The sequence below is a fragment of the Sander vitreus genome, chromosome 23 (assembly GCF_031162955.1).
Source record: "Sander vitreus isolate 19-12246 chromosome 23, sanVit1, whole genome shotgun sequence".
In the NCBI taxonomy this organism is placed as follows: Eukaryota; Metazoa; Chordata; class Actinopteri; order Perciformes; family Percidae; genus Sander; species Sander vitreus.
Genome location: NC_135877.1, coordinates 21,771,190 through 21,791,601, shown reverse-complemented (window position 1 = coordinate 21,791,601; position 20,412 = coordinate 21,771,190). Strand labels below are relative to the sequence as shown.

The window sequence follows — 20,412 nt, the reverse complement described above, 5'->3', positions numbered from 1 at the left end:
GCTGAAGGACATAGCTCCATGTTGCTCCAAAAGTTTAGAAAAACTGAATCATCAGTGTGAAAGATGAACGTATTCGTCCTTTTGAGTCAAGTTAAAAAAAAAAGTAACCTCATGTTTAGTCCATTATGTGGACATACCAACTCAAATTGCTGTGGCTTTTGTTTGTCTAAGACACTTTATCTTCAGGAGATATCTGAGCATTTTCCATAAAGTGACCTGCGTTCATGTGTGTATCATTATATATACATATATACATTTATAATATATACACTACCGGTCAAAAGTTGAGTCGGGTATGGCTGCAAGGCATAAATATATAAAAGCAGATAAAATAGGAATTTCTCTTTATATGCTTATATAGATTGTTATACAGTTTCAACAATGCAGCTTCAGTATAAGAAATGAACAGTTATTTAAAGAAAAGCAACATCAAAAAGAAAGGTCTTCAGCCTTGATTTAAAAGAACTGAGAGTTGCGGCAGACCTGCAGGTTTCTGGGAGTTTGTTCCAGATATACGGAGCGTAAAAACTAAACGCTGCTTCCCCCTGTTTAGTTCTGACTCTGAGGACAGAGAGCAGACCTGTCCCAGACGACCTGAGAGGTCTGGGTGGGTCATAGTGTAGCAGCAGATCAGAAATGTATTTTGAAATCAGTTCTTTGAGGCACAGGAAGCCAGTGTAAAGCCTTCAGTACTGGAGTGATGTGATCCACTCTCTTGGTGTTAGTGAGGACTCGAGCAGCAGCGTTCTGAATCAGCTGCAGCTGTCTGATTGATTTTTTTAGGGAGACCTGTAAAGGCACCATTACAGTAGTCAAGTCTACTGAAGATAAAAGCATGGACAAGTTTTTCCAAATCCTGCTGAGACATAAGTCCTTTAACCCTTGATATATTTTTAAGGTGGTAATAGGCTGACTTTGTAATTGTCTTAATGTGGCTGTTAACATTCAGGTCTGAGTCCATGACCACACCAAGAGTCTGCAGCACCTGCAGCCTGGAGACCTCCCGTCTCAAGCAGACTTTCGACTGTTTTTGAACTAAACAGTACAGCAATCATGCTAATGAATACAATTATTTTTTCAGCAGATGTCTTAGTTACCACACGATGGAGCTAGCAAAGCAGTTTTGTGTTTATGTGCGAGTGGGATTTTTTCCGTTTGGGAAATCTCTAGCTCAAATTGGCTGGCTGACTAAACAGGGAGGGACTAGAAACTGTTTTTTTTTTGTTTTTTTTGTATTTCAAGAGCAAATTGCTCCACAATATGAATACAGATTGATTATCACTTATTTTGTTGGTAACCGTTGTTGTATAATTACACCGTTGGACACGCCCAGGCATGAGACGGGAGGCATGAGACGGGAGGTCTCCAGGCTGCAGCCATACACTCTTGCAAAAGTTTGGGGTCACTTAGAAATGTCCATTCCACTCCCTTACAGACAGAATACCAGCTGAGATCAGTTGCATTGTTTTTTTTAATCAGGGCAGCAGTTTTCAGATGACATTATGTGTTTACATTATTGCAAAAGGGTTCTCCAATGTTTTCTCAGTTAGCTTTTTAAAATGATATCAGATAACCGGTAGCGCTCCACCTCCCGCACAAGTTCCGGCTCCTTCCCCCACAGAGAGGTGACATTCCACGTCCCCAGAGCCAGCCTCTGCTGCCCGGGTCTGGTCCGTCGAGGCCCCTGACCTTCACTGCCCATGTGGCAGCGCACCCGACCCCAGCGGTTCCTCCCACAGGTGGTGGGCCCATGGGATGGAGGGATGTCCGCCACGTAGCTTTTTCGGGCTGTGCAAACCCGGCCACCAGACGCTCGCTGACAAGCCCTCCATCTGGGCCTGGCTCCAGACGGGGGCCCCGGGCTTCCTCCGGGCAGGGTCACTTCATCCCTTCCTCGATTTCATAGGATTTTTGAACCATTCTTTGTCTGGCCCCTCACCTGAGACCACTTTGCCTTGGGAGACCCTACCAGGAGCACAAAGCTCCAGACAACACAGCCCTCAGGTTCATAGGGACACACAAACCTCTCCACCACGATAAGGTGATGGTTCCCGGAGAAGTAAGCACATAATGTAATCTGAAAACTGCTGCCCTGATTAAAAAAACAATGTAACTGATCTCAGCTGGTATTCTGTCTGTAATGGAGTAGAATGGACATTTCTAAGTGACCCCAAACTTTTGACTGGTAGTGTGTGTAGTTTCACTTAAATAAAGACTCAGTGATTTTTCTAAAACAACAGGTCACTGTAGTTTTTATAAACAGAAACACATTTAATTAAATTTAAAATAACTTGACTTATCCCCTGGGGTGCAATTTAAAAGCATGAGGAGGAGTTCTGACATATAACCATAACACATAATGATAAAAGTGAAATAAGAGAAGAGCAGCTACAACATATGTTCATTTTTGTAATAAAAAATGATTGTCTGACAAACAACAGAAAGAAAGAAAGAGAGAGTAAGGGCGGAAGGAGGGCAATAGTGTATTTGTTAGGGACTATTAGCGGCGGATTCATCCATCTGGTACTCTACTGAGTATTTGTGGCAGTATTTAATCTGTCCTCTATATGTGCACCTTAAAAAACCCACCAAAAATCAGACGAAATAAAATGACAAAACAGAAAACACTATATATTGTGTTTTGTGCCTCCGTTACAGAGCAACACAAAAAGGTTTCCTCTACCTTCATTAGTTAATCACTGATTGGAAGCTCCACCCAGGCCAGCACACTAAGTGACACCAATCAAACACACCTACGGCGATGCAGCACCAACAGGTGCGTTGCATGCTGCTGATTGTCTCGTGGTGGAGCTTCTCCCTTCAGAGAGGTGTGTTTCTGCTGTCTGCAGCAAGAATCCTGGTTATACTGGGACGAGTGTACTGGTTTTACTGGGAACAGAGAGGCTGAGAGGACTGGTTTTACTGGGACCAGAGAGGCTGAGAGGACTGGTTTTAAAAAGGAAAACCCTAGAAGTCCAACAAAGCAGAAGTTAAACTCGAGTTACTTCGGCCCTGAGACTAAATCCAGTGGTCGCAGATTTACCACAACGTTTTGCCATTTAAAATGCAGGTGTGACCAGCCACCACCAACCCTCAACCATACGATGATGCCATGTGCTAATATTGTTGGAATAATCTGGTAGAGATATGTAAAAATGCCAAAAAAAAAGTCCACCCCAAAGGGACTTACCATCTCCAACAGAAAACACTGTTCACAAACTGCTCCAAACAGCTCTATTGTAGTCCAGCCTTTACTTCAGAGACAAACGTGGTCACTTTGGAACACACGTTATAATGCTCGCCTAGCTGCTAGCATGGCACGCCCTCATACTCTGCTTCTGACTGGCTAGTAGTCCTTACCTAGGTACTGTCAGGGCACGCCCTCATACTCTGCTTCTGACTGGCTATTAGTCCTTACCTAGGTACTGAGCATGTGCGACTCCCAACAAAGATGGAACAGAAGTGTGATGCCTCACTCTGTAGCTAAAACAGAGAGCTCAACACACAGGGTGAAAAGAGGAGCTGCAGCAATGTGCAGTACAACAAAAAGATGTTTTGTTTTTTTTTTAAATGAAACCATGTAAACCTATTCTGATATAACCTCTAAATACAATTATGAACCTGAAAATGAGCATAATATGAGCACTTTAACATTTATGATAACGCAACAAGGAATATTTGCAACTATCATGAAATTATCAAAAAGGTAATATTTTGATGAAAATAGTAATTCCGGGAAGTCCCACAGAATTAAGCAGAACTTCAGTGAAAGATCATTAAGGTTCAGGCTGAAGTTTGAAATGAAAGTGCTGTGAATTCCTCAAAACGGCGTTAAACCTGTGACACCTCTTCCTGTTTGTGTGTGAGTACAGGGGATACCCATGAACTGTACATGTGTATCACACCTGAGCGCCACCAAAATCTACCAGCCTGCTTCTCGTTTCCTGTCTACCTCTGTCTACTTCCTGCTGAGCTCGACACTTTTTCTTTTTACTTATGTAAAGTTTACAAGTTAATTCATATATTTGAGTTAATGTTTTTATCTCTAAACTAAAAATGGGGACACTGCCCCAGGGGCGTCACTAGACCTAGAGCTGCACTGGGGCACAAGCCCCCCCTATGAGGGTCCATGGACATGCTCCCCTGTAAGAAAATGTCTATTTTGAAGTGCCCATATTATGAAAGAATCACTTTTTCTGGTTATTTTGTCTCTCTGGTGCTTCCACATGCATACAAACTTGGAAAAAAAACAAAACATCCATGCTATTTTGAGTGAGATACAGTTTCTGAATGTGTCCTGCCTTCAGTCTCTGGGTGAGCTGGTCAAAATCTGCACGGCTTTCTACGTCACTAGCCGACACGAGAGGGCTAACCGCTCGTTGCCTCGTTCTAAGTGGCAAAACACTGCTACAACACACACATGTTCACCCTAATCTACAAAAGAACTACGTCCATGTCCCTGTTCTGCAGGTATTCCACGCAAAGTTGGAAGTGTGCCCTCGTTTAGAAGAAGTCTCCCAGCTAATCCTGTCTTGTACTGACTGAAGTTAGAGAAACGGCTAGCTAGCTGATGTTATCCTTACCGAGCTACTGCGCATTTGCAAATCCCGACAAAGATGGTACAGAAGTGAGATGAGAAAAGTCTGGCATGTGAGACTGCTGGGATTGGCTTTGGGATTGGATTTGCGGAAAAGTTCCGGTGATTGGTCAAAATTGCGAGTCGCACCAAAATTCCCGGTGATTGGTTGAATTCGCGTGAATTGTTGGGATCGCGACATCGCGAAATCCTGGAGGGACTGGACTATACGTTTGGTCAATGTTTTCTTTCTTTCATTCATATTTTGGGTCTGTCAGTCACAGTGAAAACCGGGGACATTTCCGGGGACAGCTCCAGCCGGGGACAGGTCACCGAAACCGGGGACTGTCTCCGGAAACCGGGGTCACCCTAATATACAGTTATGTTAATCTCCAGAATATCTGCCTCTGTGTTCTCCTCACAGTTACCTCAGTCTAAGTTCTGCTAGCGTCTGATTAGTTAGTTCAGCTACATGTGACTTAGACACCGGCAAGTGTTGTTGTGGAGCTGACGAAGGTTACGTCTCTCAGGTTGTTAAATGCATCCAGCGCTGCATCTCATGTCGCTTAAATTGCCTCCTCGACGACTCCATTTGCCTCCCTTCCTCTTTGGAGGAGAGAGACAACGAGCAAATGTGTTTTCAGAGGGATGAGACGTCCTTTCCTCTGAAGCGTCGCATGAATTAGTCAGCTGTTTGGGCGGAGTTAGCAACTCCTTCAGCTGCACGGCTTCCACAAAGGCTGCTCTCGTTTATCCTCGGTTATAGCTACCTCGATGATTCCTCCTCGATGCTCGCTCCTCAGGGCAGAAATAATTAGCTTTGAGACGGCCTTCACCGAGGAGGGACAGAACAACTTTTGGTTCAGCTGGAGACGGAGGAGTCAAGGAGCTATCAAATAAGGGGGATGAGATTCAGCCTAGGTTTCCTTCACTTGCTTCCCTTCCTCCCGTCTTCTTCTCAACATTGCTCCTTGAACTTTGACCCTCTTGCTCGTATATGCTGCGCAAAGGATTGTGGGTCAGAATAGCCAGAAAAGCGTGCTGTCTTGCATAAGGAAAAATCCGATGCTGTTAGAAATACTGGTAATTTTGCACACAGCATTTAACATACTTTTTTTTTTAACAAACTGGTCAGATAGTTGGGGCTCGTCCCATTTACAATAAAACTCTTTCCCTGAAGCACAGACCCGCCGCTGGTTACACTGTGTGTGTGTGTGTGTGTGTGTGTGTGTGTGTGTGTGTGTGTGTGTGTGTGTGTGTGTGTGTGTGTGTGTGTGTGTGTGTGTGTGTGTGTGTGTGTGTGTGTGTGTCCTTCGATTCATTCTGCAAGTTGTTTCACACCTTTGTGTGTGTGAGACAATATGTGTGTCTAGCTGACAAGAAAAGCTTCATATTTAGTGCGTTTCCTAAAAGAGGGACTTCTGTGCATTAGTCAGTAGAAACACCTCACACCCAGCCGGGGTGCATTACTTCATGTCATTATTTCCTGTCCTCATTTGACTTTTCGGTCTCTGCTTTTATTCATTACATCATTTATTAAGGCTGCTCGATTATGGAAAAAAATTATCATGATTATTTATTGAACTTAAAAGCAGTGAAACAGTTAAACAAATCAACAGTGAAAACACCTTGAACTGTGGATTTTCCCTTTTTATACTTCTACCGTTTTTAATTCAGAACACAAGACAATAAGAGTTTTTGTTAGGAGCCGAAATTGTGATTAATTGCAAAGCCCTAACGTATAATACGATGTTACCTAAAGTACTACAGTCTACTAGGTTTAAAGGGGTGATAGAATGATTATATAGGGTATTTCACACTGTTAAGGTCTCCTAATAGGATCTGTAACATTGGTTGGGCTGAAAATTGCCCGAATGCTATTTTATGGGCCCTTAACTACCCTGTGAATATGGCCCTATTTGTAACAAGAGCTTTTCTTCCAAATATGGTATGCTCATGAATATTTAGATGAGCTGCGCGCTGATTGGTTTGAGCGAACCACATACACATCCATTGGAGACAAGACAGCAGGTCTCATATTTCAGACACTGCAAAGTTATACATTGTCTATTTCGTTATTAAATTCACTTCTGAGACTTTTCTAAGCGAGAAATCAACTATATAAAGCTCAAATATGGGCCGTTTTACGAAAATTTATGGCTAATTGCAAATTTGGTAAGACGTGTCGGACTTTAGGAGCTCCACACAGTCTGATGAGAAAGCGACAACCTCCATACCCGGTGAAAGGCTTTCAGCTCCACGGCTTCCAGGAAGACTGCTCTCTGTATCCTTGTTTATAGCTCCTCAGAGATCCATCCTCCATCCTCGCTCCTCGGCGCAGGAATAAGAGCTTCGAGATGGCCTACATGAATGAGGGCCAGAACGACTTCCGGTTCCGAGATATCAAATTAGAGACTTGGGATTTGGGATCCACCCATAATCTCCTCCCAGCTGGACGTGCCTGGAACACCTCCCTAGGGAGGTGCCCAGGAGGCATCCTTATCAGATGCCCAAACCACCTCAACTGGCTCCTTTTCAATGCAAATGTGCAGCGGCTCTACTCTGAGTTCCTCACAGATGACTCTCACCCAGGGGCGTAGCACAAAATTCTGGGCCCTGTGGAAAGGCATTTTCTATGAGCTCCTCCCCGCATCCACAGCTATTCATTCTAGCATCTTTTTGGGCCCTCCTCACAAGAGGGCCGTGGGTACTCGGTCCCCTTTTTCCCCCAGTCCGACGCCCCTGCACACACCTTTTCTTTAAGGGAAATGCCAGCCAACCTTTTTCGGCCTCATGTTCAGAATCTAGTTCTTTCGGTCATGGCACAGCCTTCTCGCCCATAGGTGAGAATATAGGAACAAAAATTGACCGGTAAATCGAAGCGCTTTGCCTCCCGGCTCAGCTTGACTGGAATCTGTATATTAATGCTATTTAATTATCAGCAGAAAGCTTTGCACATGTACTGTATTTCATGAGACGGGTGCAAAGGAATGAATTGTCATTTTTTTCTGTCCTTTTTAAAGCTACCTCATATACTTATACTTCACTCTATGGTAATATAATAATATATAATAGTTAACTTCATTTAATATTGTATGTGGCGTTTTCTTTTGCGGGTGCATAGGTTCCACAAAAACAATTTCCTTCCTGAGACTATTTAGCAGAGCCACCGTCGCTGCGTCCGGAGCTTAGCCCCGCCAAGGACGGTTGTGATTGGTTTAAAGAAATGCAAACAACTCAGAGCGTTTTTTTTTTTTTCTTCCTATCCCAGAATGCATCTGTGGTGTAGCCAGACCTTACTCCACAGCACTGGGGAGAAAGTTCTGGCAATGTGAGACTACTAAGAGTGTGACAATGCTGAAAAATGACGGGTGTTAATGTGTAGGATGTATCTGAACTCATAACCGTTTGCAGTGTATTTTTGTCTGTGCTTTAGCAGCTAAATGCTCCACTTTCCTCACCAGCTCCTGTCTAACTGTATCTGTGTGAAGTGGGTTTTTCAAAGCTTGTTTGGTGCTGCATGAAACACTGAGACTGAACCGAGACAGTGTAAGGTGTAAAATCTAAACTAGGAGCTTAACAAAAACCCGTTTTAAAGCTCCGTAGAGTCTTAATGGTTAATTCAGATTTTTTTGCTCAGATCAGATTTTTTTGTTTGGCTGTTCACATTACCTTTTAAAATGTGGCCTATATCAGATTCCGGTGTGAACTGTTTGCGGTTTCAAACTGACCCGCATGTGCAAAAGAACAATAACGATGACATCAGATGCAGCACGCTGTTGCACTAACGTTAGGGAGGTTATGGAGGAAGTCAGCATTTTGGCTTTTATTTCAAAATGTTTGTGTAATGGCAGCATTAATGAGCAGGTGCTGAGGAGGAGAAGAATGAACAGAAAGAGAGACAAATTGGCTGTTTTGGTCTTTTGCGGTGTTATGGCTGCAAATTCCCTCTCCCTCCATTGACCTGCTCCATCACTGTTCTCCATGTCGTAGGCCTAGTCAAGTTGTTAATGTTACTGTCTGTGTCTAGGGCTGACTCCCACCGGTGCATAATTGTGACAAATGTCGATGTAGATTGACGTAAAAGTCGCATCAAATCCTCCTTGGTTGTTCACACTGCGGCCGCATTGAAAACAATCAGACCTGGGTCTGATTCAGGACCACATATGGAAGTGGTCTAAATCTGATTTAAACAAATTGTGGGTTAATCTGCTGCTGAAAAGTCTCCAACAAAGTCACTTTTCTGCCTGTTTGTGTTTATAAAAACTACAGTGACCAGCTGTCTAATGGAGTTACAGATGAAACTAGGGATGTCCCGATCAGTTTTTTTTAAATATTGAATATCTGCCGATACGGAGTCCCAATCTCATACTTGTAGGTAGGTAGATGGATGGATGGATGGATGGATGGATGGATGGATAGCTAGATAACAGAATAAGTTATAAGATGTAGATGTTAATGCCTATATAATAGAGCTGCACACAAGTAAACAGTAACTAAAGGATGTCTTCAGCACTTTTGCAAATCAACTTCTACTTAGACTGGTTTAGAGTTTACTGACTTAAATGATCTGAGGACGGTTATCTGAGATCAGTTCAGTCCACATTGGATCCGATACTTAGGTTCGAGATCGGGACATCCCTAGATGAAACTTTATATTTGTTTAAAAGATTTACATCTTCAGTATGAACCAATGGGCTGGAGGTGCAATGAATTGCTCAGGCTTCATAATGGTTTCCATTGTGTTTTTATACTGGATCGAATGATTTCTGACGCATGCTTCCGCATCACAGCGCGCGCTTTCCAGTCGCTTCTAATGTGAAAACTCAAACTCCATTTTGTTGCATGAAAATACAGGCCTCTACCAGAACCCGTTAGTTCCCTGTATGCAGTGAAAGCATTAACTGCATAAAAACCATCAAGGGGGATGTGAATTTCAAGCAATGGGCGGATGATTTGTATCTGACATGCATGTGAGGGAGTTGGAAACCCCTCACCCACTTCTATGAAGTTTGGTGATTTAAAGGAAACTGCACAACCACAGTTTTCACACCTAGATCATCTCTCTGTCTCTCTCGCTCGCTCCCTCGAGTTATAAATAAAAGCTTTCATGACAAGTCAAACAGTTTGAGAGAACTTCAGGGCAAGACACACGACCATCAGGCAGTCAGATAGGTCTTTATCCGGCCTGTATCCGTCCTCGGCATCACTCCATCAGGGATTGAAACCGCCAATCTCTCACACACACACACACACAGGGCCTCGACAGACTTGGGATTCGAACCAGCGGCTATAGCAAGCGGGGCTACAATGGTTGCCACAGCGAGGGCAGTGGTCTGCCTGTCTCTCTGGTTGTCTGTGTGTCAGATCCAGTGCTCCTACATCCCTCCGAGGATGAACAAAACCATCCAGGACCTCCTGCAGCACTATGTGAGTATAAAGTACCTTTCACTTATGACTGTTGTCACCTGTACTTATGACTGACAACTGACATAGTATCTGCTGCTTTCACACCCACCACACACACGTACACAAGCACACTTTTTTTCCATTCACGTTATGCATGTTTTTCCATTCACTTTATGCATGTTTAAAGTACTATTTTGTTTTTTTATGTTTTAGTCCATTTGCTGCAAACATTGTTTATCACAATCATTCATGTTATTATTATTATTATTATTATTATTAGACAACTTTTTCTAAGTTAGCAATTTATGAATGATATCACAGTCATGTGTAGGCGACTGCAGGGCTATACTATTCCTTGATGGTGCATTCAAGGACACTCCCATCTTCTAAGTTTTAAGAAACGGAAAGAGACCGAGTTAAAAGCACTCTCTCTTTTTTTGACAACAGAGCATTTCAATGAAATGCTTTGCAGCAGTTGAGAAAAAAAGCTTAGATGTCGGAGTGTCCTTGAACGCACCATTGAGACAGTTTTTTGTGACAGTATAAATGCAATTTAAGAAATTAACTAAATTCACATAATTTTATTCACAACTTGTGTGATTATCTGATATTAGAGCTTGTCAACGGCACGTCTCTGAAATCTCAGCTGTCAGATTGTCCTTGAATGCACCAATAAACAGTTTTCAAGAGTCGCTAAAAGTAGAAATGCGATTAATGACCAAATTCCTATTGTCTTTTTCACAATGTGTTTGATTAATACAAGTCTTTTGTTTGATTATTTATATATATTATATTTAATATTTATTTATTTATTTATTTATATTTTTATTTATTAATAATACGTGAAAAACACTGACATGGTGCCTTTTGATTTGATTCGTATCAAGCATGACCTGAAGTTTGTTTGTCTTTTTTGCAGAGTATCCCAGCTAGAGAGAGATATAACGGGAAGCCGGTCTTCTCTAAAGAACCGCTGACTGGAAAAATGGAGGTAAATAAGTCAACTTGCTCATTGGAACAATTTAGCTTCTATACATCTACAAATGGAAACCTAAAGTTGGGGTTTTATATATGGCCACTGCCTTTAATCTCAGTCTCCTCTCTTTAAACATCTGAAGAAATGTCTTGTCTCAGGCACAAATGCAAACACTGTCTCAACCATAACATTAATGGAACCTTTCTGTCTTTCGGAGAGAGAGATCTGAAGATTAATACCACTCTCTTGTGTGCTTCTAAAGTACAAGCTGGGGGTTGGTTAGCCTAGCTTAGCATAAAGACTTGATGGAGGTGGAAACAGCTAGCCTGGCTCAGTCCAAAGTGGAAAAAATGCACGCACAGCTGACTAATTAACACACATTTGTGCACAAACGGAAATGCAGACATCCAGCTGTTTCCCCTTGCTTCCAGTCTTTATGCTCAGGGACATAGTACAAAATGCTGGATCCTGTAGAAACGCATTCTCTATGGGTCCCTCCCCACATCCACAGCTATTCATTCTAGCATCTTTTTGGGCCCTCCTCACATGAGGGCTCTAGGTACTGAGTCCCCTTTCCACCCCCAGTCCGACACCCTTGTTTGTGCTAAGCTAGGCTAATTGCCTCTTGAGTCCAGCTTCGTACTTCATGCACAGACACGAGATTGTTATTAATCTTATCTAAATCTAAAAAAGAAAGCAAATAAGCTTACTTCCCAACATCATTCATTTAGGATTAGGTGGCACACAGCCTGGCACATTAAACAGAGAGCAGTGAGCATCACAGTTGGGGAGTGTTAGCGTACTTCTAAGGGAGTGTTAGCATACTTCTAAGTGCACTACAAAGTATCTAAGCTGCTTTCCATGTTCTGTTGAGCTCCACCATCTCTATCTACCTTTTCCTCACTGAGTCAGCAGCTGGCTGGTGTTTTCCTCGGGTCACAGTCTGACACTGTGAACAGAGTTTGCATTGCGGTTCCTGTGGTTTTTATTTTCCTGCTGGCTTTGCAATGTGCAACCTTGTTAGTGCAACTATTCTCAGGCTCCGAATTAAACTTTCACTCTTCACCAACATGAACAAGATAGTTCACGGTTTAGTTTCGAGTACCGAGCGAGTTGAACCACTAAACACCAGCCCTGGAGTCTTTACATTACAGTCTGCAGAGCTTCAGGGGGTTGTTTGCAGCTTGATATGAGGTCTTGTGGGGTTAACAAGATAATATCTGGATAAGGTTGAGGCACTGCAGACTAGCTTTAAAGCTGTGGTAGTGCTTCATGCTGTATACTTTACACAAAAGGAAGAAATAAGATAGAAATCAGGTTTAGATCTGAAGGTTTTAAAGTGGACCTGAACCCTTTCCTCCTTAGCCAAACAAATTATCAGGTAACAATTTAAAAATAATCAATTGACTCAGTGTGTGGATTTTTTGCGCGGAAAATAAACCTTTTTATAGTAATAGTTTGCGATTATATTGTCATTCATAATCAAAGATTCTCTTTAAGCTCTTAAAAAGTGTCCGCTGTCCCGTTGAGCTGTTGTGGCGGTGAGAGTCTCGGCACTGTCGGATGTGTTCTGCCGTCAGAGAACCGAACGTGAGCCGGCTCTGGTCCGACAACATTTGGACATAATTGTTTAGCAGCACTCAGCTTTCGGCCCCATTGTTGGATCCTGTATGAACAACATGACGTTATCTTGGCCCAACTGGTTGTTGGAAGAGACGATGAATGGCGCATATTCTTTGTTTCTTTGTTTCAGTATCGTTAGGAAACAATCTGATCATTATTTTTTTGTGGTTCGTATCCTATCATCTACTGGCTCGACCCTCTGTGAGTTGATTCTGAAAGCAGTTAGGTTTGAGACACACGAATACTGTGTGTACATTCTTGCTAGCCTAGAAATCTAGACCACTCTAGCGGCAGCAAGGGTGGTCTAGCAACTATCCGTTGGCTTGCGAGCTGGAAAAACCAAACTCTGGTCAGGCCAATCACATTGTGTGTAGAGTCGGTGGGCGGGTTTAACATAATGATGGCAGAGTTGCGATAGTTCTGTGTGAATTTCCTGCTACTTGAAAACAAAGAAGATGGCTGCTGCTGCTGGTGGTGAACAGCGGTCTCTGGAAGACTTGGAGTTCAGCTTTTCTTTGAGAAAAGAACAAAGAACGGCTCTGAAGTCATTCTTAAAAAAGGAAGATGTGTTCAGAGTTTTGCCGACCGGATACTGCAAAAGTGTAATCTATCAACTAGCGTTGCTCTGATTGGCTATGAGTGCAGAGAAAGACAGCCGTTTATCCCGCCCCTCAGATTGAGCCCAGCCAATGGTGAGTTCCCAGACCCAACATCTGGATGTGGGTCTGGCTTGTCAGGCTACATTCTTGCTCCATTCACTTAAATTATGTGAGAGTAGAAAGATAAGAGAGGCACCTGAGGAAAGGATTGGTTCAAGGTTGGTTCACACAGATAAATCTTCAGGGAGGAAAACGGTGACATTTATGGTACAAATTTATGACACTAATTAAAACAAAATGGGAGGCTTAGGTCAGTATTTTTTTTATTCATTTTTTTTACACAGAAGGAATGTAAGATATTCACAAGTATTGAGGAACATTTTGAAATTAGGTTGTCAAGAAATGTCAAAGTCTGAAATATGTTAATGTCAGGATGATTTAAAAAAAAAAAAAAATCATTCAGGTATTGATGGTGGCACACAGAGATCTGGTGGTATTTAGAAGCCACCCACCCCACACGCCCCTTTGGGTTTTCCCATTTAGTTTCTCCCTCACCACATTAACATAGGTGTTACATTTCATCCTCTGAATTTGTTCCAGCGACTCATGAGTTTCAAACCTGTTGGTGATGTTGGAGTATGACATTCATGTTTCACAGTCAATGAGTGGCATTTCCCTTCAAGGCCTACTCTGTGCTTAATATAACTCCTGTGTGCGAAACCACAGTTTTTTTTTTTGTTTTTTTTTCCATTGTGTAAAACCGTTTTCAGCACCCTGAGTGGTACAAGATTTTTTTTTTTTTTTTTTTTGAAAGGACTAGACCACTGATATTATATGGTTTAGGAAAATAACAAAACATTTTTACACCATCAGTTTTGAGTTCCTACTTTCTGCATTTTCAAGATGCCTAAATCATCGGTATTCTTTAATTGAAAGCAGCTGAAATTTAAATATCAACCACCAGAAACTAAATATCATATTTGTTTCTCTCTCAGGGAAAGCGGGTGTTCATGGGAGGCGTTCTGGAGACGTACGAGAAGCTGATTGGCCAAATGTTGAAGCAGCAGCCCACCCCGACTCCCCAGACAGCCGGGAGCAACGGGCGTCTCGCCTCTGCCGCCGCCGGCACTGGCAGTGATGACAGCGTCAGAACAGGGCTGAACTACATCCTGAAGATGGTCCAGGATCTGAAGAAACACCATTACCATGAGCAAGAGAAGCTTCTGCAGGAGCTGAACGCTCTCGAACACATCAAGGTAGAGAGACGTACACTCACACTGAGAGTAGGGCTTATAAAGGGTTTGCAGAGGCCTTGAGTAGGGGCTACCGTTGAGGCTTATGTAAAGGTTGTGAAGGGCTTGTTGCTTCCTGATTCATACCGGAAACCTGATTTGTTTTATGCATGTGCGAAGATGGTTGAGTTTAGGCATTGACCTCGACTGGTTAGGGTCAGGATAGCCCATTGGTCAGGGGATAGGACCTGAACAAATGGGGTTTCCTGTACAGATTGGGTAGTGACGGGTTAGGTTTACGGTTAAAACGCAGCGCCCGGGATAGGGGCCACGGGCACAAGGGGACCACTGATGTGGGAACAGACTTTAAAAACTCCCTAAACACCAGGTTCAGATATCTAAAAAGCCATATAAAGAGACATGGATATTAAAAGGGTTAGGGGTAGGGGTAGGCTTACAGATGTGTGGGCTTTAAAGCATTGTTTAGGGGAGGTCTTAGGCTTTTGGATGGTTATGGAGGGCTTTTGGGGGCCTATGTAGGGCTTATACCAAGACATATCAAATGGCTTATTGGGCCTATAGGCAGCATATGTAGGGGCTTAAAATAAGGCTCAAGAAAGGATTGTTTTGGACATGAAGTAAAGGTTCTGGGAGGTTTATTTAGAGGTCTATGAAGGGCTTAAAGTAAGACTTAAAGGGCTCATATTATGCTTTTTGTTTTTTCCTGAAGATTAATACCACTCTCTTGTCTGTTTCTAAAGTACAAACTGGGGGTTGGTTAGCCTAGCTTAGCATAAAGACTGGATGGAGGTGGAAACAGCTAGCCTGGCTCAGTCCAAAGTGGAAAAAATGCACCTACAGCTGACTAATTAACACACATTTGTGCACAAACGGAAATGCAGACATCCAGCTGTTTCCCCTTGCTTCCAGTCTTTATGCTCAGGGGCGTAGCACAAAATTCTGGACCCTGTAGAAACGCATTCTCTATGGGTCCCTCCCCACATCCACAGCTATTCATTCTAACATCTTCTTGGGCCCTCCTCACATTAACATTAACTTTGTAACACACGTTATAATGCTCGCCTAGCTGCTAAAGTGGCACGCCCTCATACTCTGCTTCTGACTGGCTAGTAGTCCTTACCTAGGTACTGTCAGGGCACACCCTCATACTCTGCTTCTGACTGGCTAGTAGTCCTTACCTAGGTACTGTCAGGGCACACCCTCATACTCTGCTTCTGACTGGCTAGTAGTCCTTACCTAGGTACTGTCAGGGCACGCCCTCATACTCTGCTTCTGACTGGCTAGTAGTCCTTACCTAGGTACTGCACATGTGCGACTCCCAACAAAGATGGAACAGAAGTGAGATGTCTCACTCTGTAGCTAAAACGAGAGCTCAACACACAGGGTGAAAAGAGGAGCTGCAGCAATGTGCAGTACAACAAAAATATGGTGTTTTTTAAAAATGAAACCATGTAAACGTATTCTGACATTACCTCTAAATACAATTATGAACCTGAAAATGAGCATAATATGAGCACTTTAATGGAAAGTTTATTTAGGTTTACAGAGGGCTTATGTAGGGTTTGACATTGATTACTGATGTAGGGCTATTCCACCACAATACTGTGGTCTTAGGATTTTTTGTAAAATGTGTCTTCCTGTCTCTCTCCGTCCTAGCTGGATAACCGTGTGGTCCAGAGCAAAGCTTTGTGGGAGCTGCTGTGGCTGTACGAGGAGGCGAGCTCATTGAATGACGCCAACAAGCTGAGGAGGAGGAGGCGCCGCCGCCGCCGCCAAGCCCGGAGGGTCAAGACTCGTCCGAGGGCCTGAAACACCAACAATATGTCAACCATGACAGCAACAAGGATGATTAGCAACAGAAATTTAACATGAATTTCATAATACCAAAGAATATCAAGATTGAAACCAGCGTGCCAACTTTTTATTTTATTTTCTAAGACGTTATTGAAGAGGTTATTTATAAATAAATGTATATTTATTAAACCAGCAGCCTAAGCCTAGAAGATAACGTATATTTTTAAAATTCATATATCTTTTAAAGGATGTGCGGAGCTCGATACTTGAAAGAAGTGGGGCGGTTTGATCCCGTGAAATGTTTAGAACTAAAAGTCAATCAACTCACTTTATCAATCACAATATCGATCAATTTCCACCTGGAAATACTTGATTTTTACTTATTTAAAAATGCTTATTTAATGCTCAGAAAATCAGCCAGATAGAATTATAATATATTTAACTGTCAGCGGCTCAGGTTTTAAACATTACTCATATAGTACAAAGTACACAGAAGTTGAATACTGACATAAACTTAAATGCACTCTGAACATTTGGGTCCAGCACTGAAGTAGACGTACTTACGTACGTCTTTAGGGATTTTTGTATTTTGCTGACATGCAATATTCTATTTATGTTTGTATTTAAAGTGTATTTAATAATCGTAATTCTGTGACTGATGCTAATTTATTGTATTTATTGATTGGTACATGCAGAGAAATGCAACTGAATAAAGCACAATGAACTTCATTTTCTAATTGTCATGTTTTTTTTGCAGATAAGCTGCACTTATTGATTTGACGTCGCCGTTAAAGTGCTCGGAGTCTGAGTTTTTGGTTTTCTGAGACGGAGAATGGAGATTAGTTGACTCTTTAGCCATGTTTCTTGCAACCAAGACAAGTTTTCAGTTTTGTTTGTGTTTAACTGAAGAAGATTCAGGCGCAGAATCCTAGAGTACGTTTACATGCACACCAATATTCCACTATTATTCGTTTACATGACCTGAATTTGATACAGGTCATGTAAACGGCATATTCCGGTTGGATATTCCAAATAAGGCCTTTTTCCGAATATGGCATTTTCCAATTAAGACGTGAGATATTCCGGTATTATTCTGGTTTTAGAAGCATTTTTTTGGACATGTATACAGCGACATATATACAGTGCATTCAGAATATGGGTCTCGATCGGGGGTTTTACAGCGGTTTATGTATCTATCCATCTATCTACATCTATACATACAACGGAGACTCTTGTAGGTCCTTGAATTTGTCCGATTATTCCAGCATTGGTCCTTCCTGACAGAAGTTCCTGAAGCTCATTGTCTCTCGAGTTATTATCCGGACAATGAGTTTCTCTATTCACACACTTAGACGTTGCATAGACTTTGCACTCGGGAGCTGGCAGGGTAAAGTCTGTTCGATGTCTAATCCAAATGATTCGGACATCTGCGTTCTCCCATTCACCTCCTCTGGGTAATGCCTATTAGTTCACGTTTGCAGTTCATGTGTGAAAGAGGCCATGGACATCTGAAATGTGACGAGGCCCAAAATAGGTCCAAACCAAAAAGATTGTAAACCCAAGGTTTATTTTGCAACGTGTTGTAATTTACAATCTTGTCTTTAATGTAAAATGATCTGCTGCATAACTAATGTAGTAACTAAAGCTGTCAGATAAATGTAGTGCAATATATAGCAGAAGTAAACATGCTGGGTTACTTTCCAGCTGTTAAAGGGTCAGAGATAATCATATCCCACACAGAAAACAAACTGTTGTGTTGAAGCTCAGAGACCCCCCACCCTCCCACGCACAGCTGTGATGTCACTTCCTGTGACATCACTTCTGGTAAACAGCAGGTAGTCTTCTACTTTACTGTAACTGTGGAGCCCTTTACCCTTAATGCACCCTGGTCGCCCTGTGTGTTTGTGAGGTTGTGACTTCTAAGAACTGGAGCTGTGCTTCCCCCGCAGGCAGCAACTGAGCACAGCTTTGTCTTTGTGTGTGGTCAATAAACTTCACAACTGTTAGACGCATTGCAGAAAAAACAAAGAAACTTAAAGATATATTATTTTCTATCAGTTTCCTCTTGTTACTTTATTTTCTGTCGGGTGGTGACGAGACTTCCTCAACGTTGAGACCTTGTTCTCTTGTCTATTTTAATGTCCACAGTGTTGTGGACATTTGTGGACATTTTGTTGTGTGCATGGTTAGCATTGCTAAGCCTCTGCCCTGATTGACAGGTCCTAAAGCATCCCCGGCTTTGTCTATTTTAAAATAAACCTGACCATCATTTACCAAATGAACATCATGCTGTGTTGAAGAAGACTTGAAACTAGCGATTGAGACCATAAACTTGTTAGGGAAATGTTTAGTGACTTGATAAATCAAGAGAGAAGTAGGCTCATTTTCTCAGACTTGTATGGGAACAGACTTCTTTTTGGAGCCGGTGGAGTCGCCCCCTGCTGGAAATTAGGGATAATGCAGCTTAAAGGAGCTTCAGCATTGGCTTCACTTTTCTGACCCGGAAGTTGCCGCTTGGTTCTGACCATGCTAACAGCGACTGTTACCATGTGACTAGATGATAACGGCCTTCTGAACCTACTAGTAGGTGTAGCAGGCACCTTCTAACTCGTATATATGAGACTGATAACTTCCATATAATGGAGTGATAACATTTGAAAAGGGTGGCATTTGTTGGGGACTATTTTCGGCGGCCGATTAATCCACATTTGGTGCTCCAGTGAGTGTTTGTGTCAGCAGGACGGTGTGTGTGTGTGTGTGTGTGTGTGTGTGTGTGTGTGTGTGTGTGTGTGTGTGTGTGTGTGTGTGTGTCTGCGTGCGTGCGTGCGTACGTTGTTATGTTGTGTTATGAAGGACGTTGGCATGAGACGGTCTGGAGGAGCTAGATGAAAAGAGAAGTGAGATGAAAGGGATAAAGGAGATAAAGGAGCCGTGTTTCTGCTGTAGCCGGGGGTGGAGGGGTACCGAGGAGGCGGATTGCTGCGGTGGTAAAGGGCACTTCAGCAGGACAGCGACGGAAACCATGAAAACACTGGGAGTCACCCTAGCCACCACAAGGGTGTGTGTGTGTGTGTGTGTGTGTGTGTGTGTGTGTGTGTGTGTGCGTGTGGGTAAGTTTCAAGGTGAGTCAGCATGTTGCAGATTCTGTTGCAGGTTTTTGCATGACTATAAATGAACTTGAACTCTTGAAAATGAACTGTGCACTGCTGCAAACCTGCTGCAGAGAGGCTCGATGGAGCGACTTCACCGTTCAAAAGTTATAAATCAGCTGTTATATCGATGTTTTTCTTCTTTCCAGAGATTTAAACAGAGATAAAAAAAAAAAAAGAATAATTCAGACACCAAATATGGTATTTACATTTCAAAAGGAGAATGAAATGATTTAAATCCAGTGGGTGTTCCCACAGTGTTGTATAATGGGAGAATCCTGTTGGAACTTGGATGTTGAATTCAAGGTAAGCCAGCCTCCGCAAAGCGTAGCTCCTATGGCGCCATTTTGATGCTAATAAGCCATCACCCCCCGTTAGCATCCCATTAACTCCCATTCATTTTGACGTCACTTTGACAGCGAATAACTTCACATCTGAAGCGTTTAAAGACTCTATTTGTCCGTTGTTTATTTCTAAAGAAACATGACAATGTATAAAAGGCTCCATTACCTTGTACCTCACGTTATGGCTCCGTAGCAGACGTTTTTATAAAAATAGGCTAACGATTGTGTCATAACCACGAGACTTACCGTCACACAGTAGAGGAGTTACCGTATAGTACAGGAGAAGCTCTCAGGCAGTTTGGACTTCCATTAGCTGTTTAAGTGTAATGACTAATGTTAACTATCATTTTAGTGATCAATAATGAGCCTGTGTCTATGTTATCTCCTTACATATACCTACGCTCTCCGTCTCTGCTAGATTGGGAATGATTGAGATTTCTCTTGGCACAGCTACCAGAAGACTTCCAACTTTCAGACAGGTTGCTCACGTCACATCTACGTCTTCAAGCTCAGTTTGAGGCGTGATAGCTCACGTAACTATAGCGTTACGGAGCTTAGCGCCGCCCAAGACGATTGGGATTGGTTCAAAGAAATGCAAACAACCCAGAGCAGGGTTTTTTTTCTCCTATCCCATGCATCTGTGGTGTTGCCAGACCTTACACCACAGTGATGTGGAGATAGATCTAGCA

At 42.6% G+C, this 20,412-nt stretch overlaps 1 protein-coding gene across 1 annotated transcript; it reads left to right on the top strand.

Annotated features, from left to right (window-relative positions):
- Positions 1–9,668: 9,668 nt before the first annotated feature.
- LOC144512335 (interferon gamma-like) lies at positions 9,669–16,959 on the top strand. Its single transcript, XM_078243018.1, has 4 exons — positions 9,669–10,006; positions 10,905–10,976; positions 14,179–14,439; positions 16,093–16,959. Exons 1-4 carry the CDS (start codon positions 9,887–9,889, stop codon positions 16,243–16,245), a joined length of 606 nt encoding a protein of 201 aa, XP_078099144.1. The 5' UTR covers positions 9,669–9,886; the 3' UTR covers positions 16,246–16,959.
- The last annotated feature ends 3,453 nt before the right edge of the window (positions 16,960–20,412 follow it).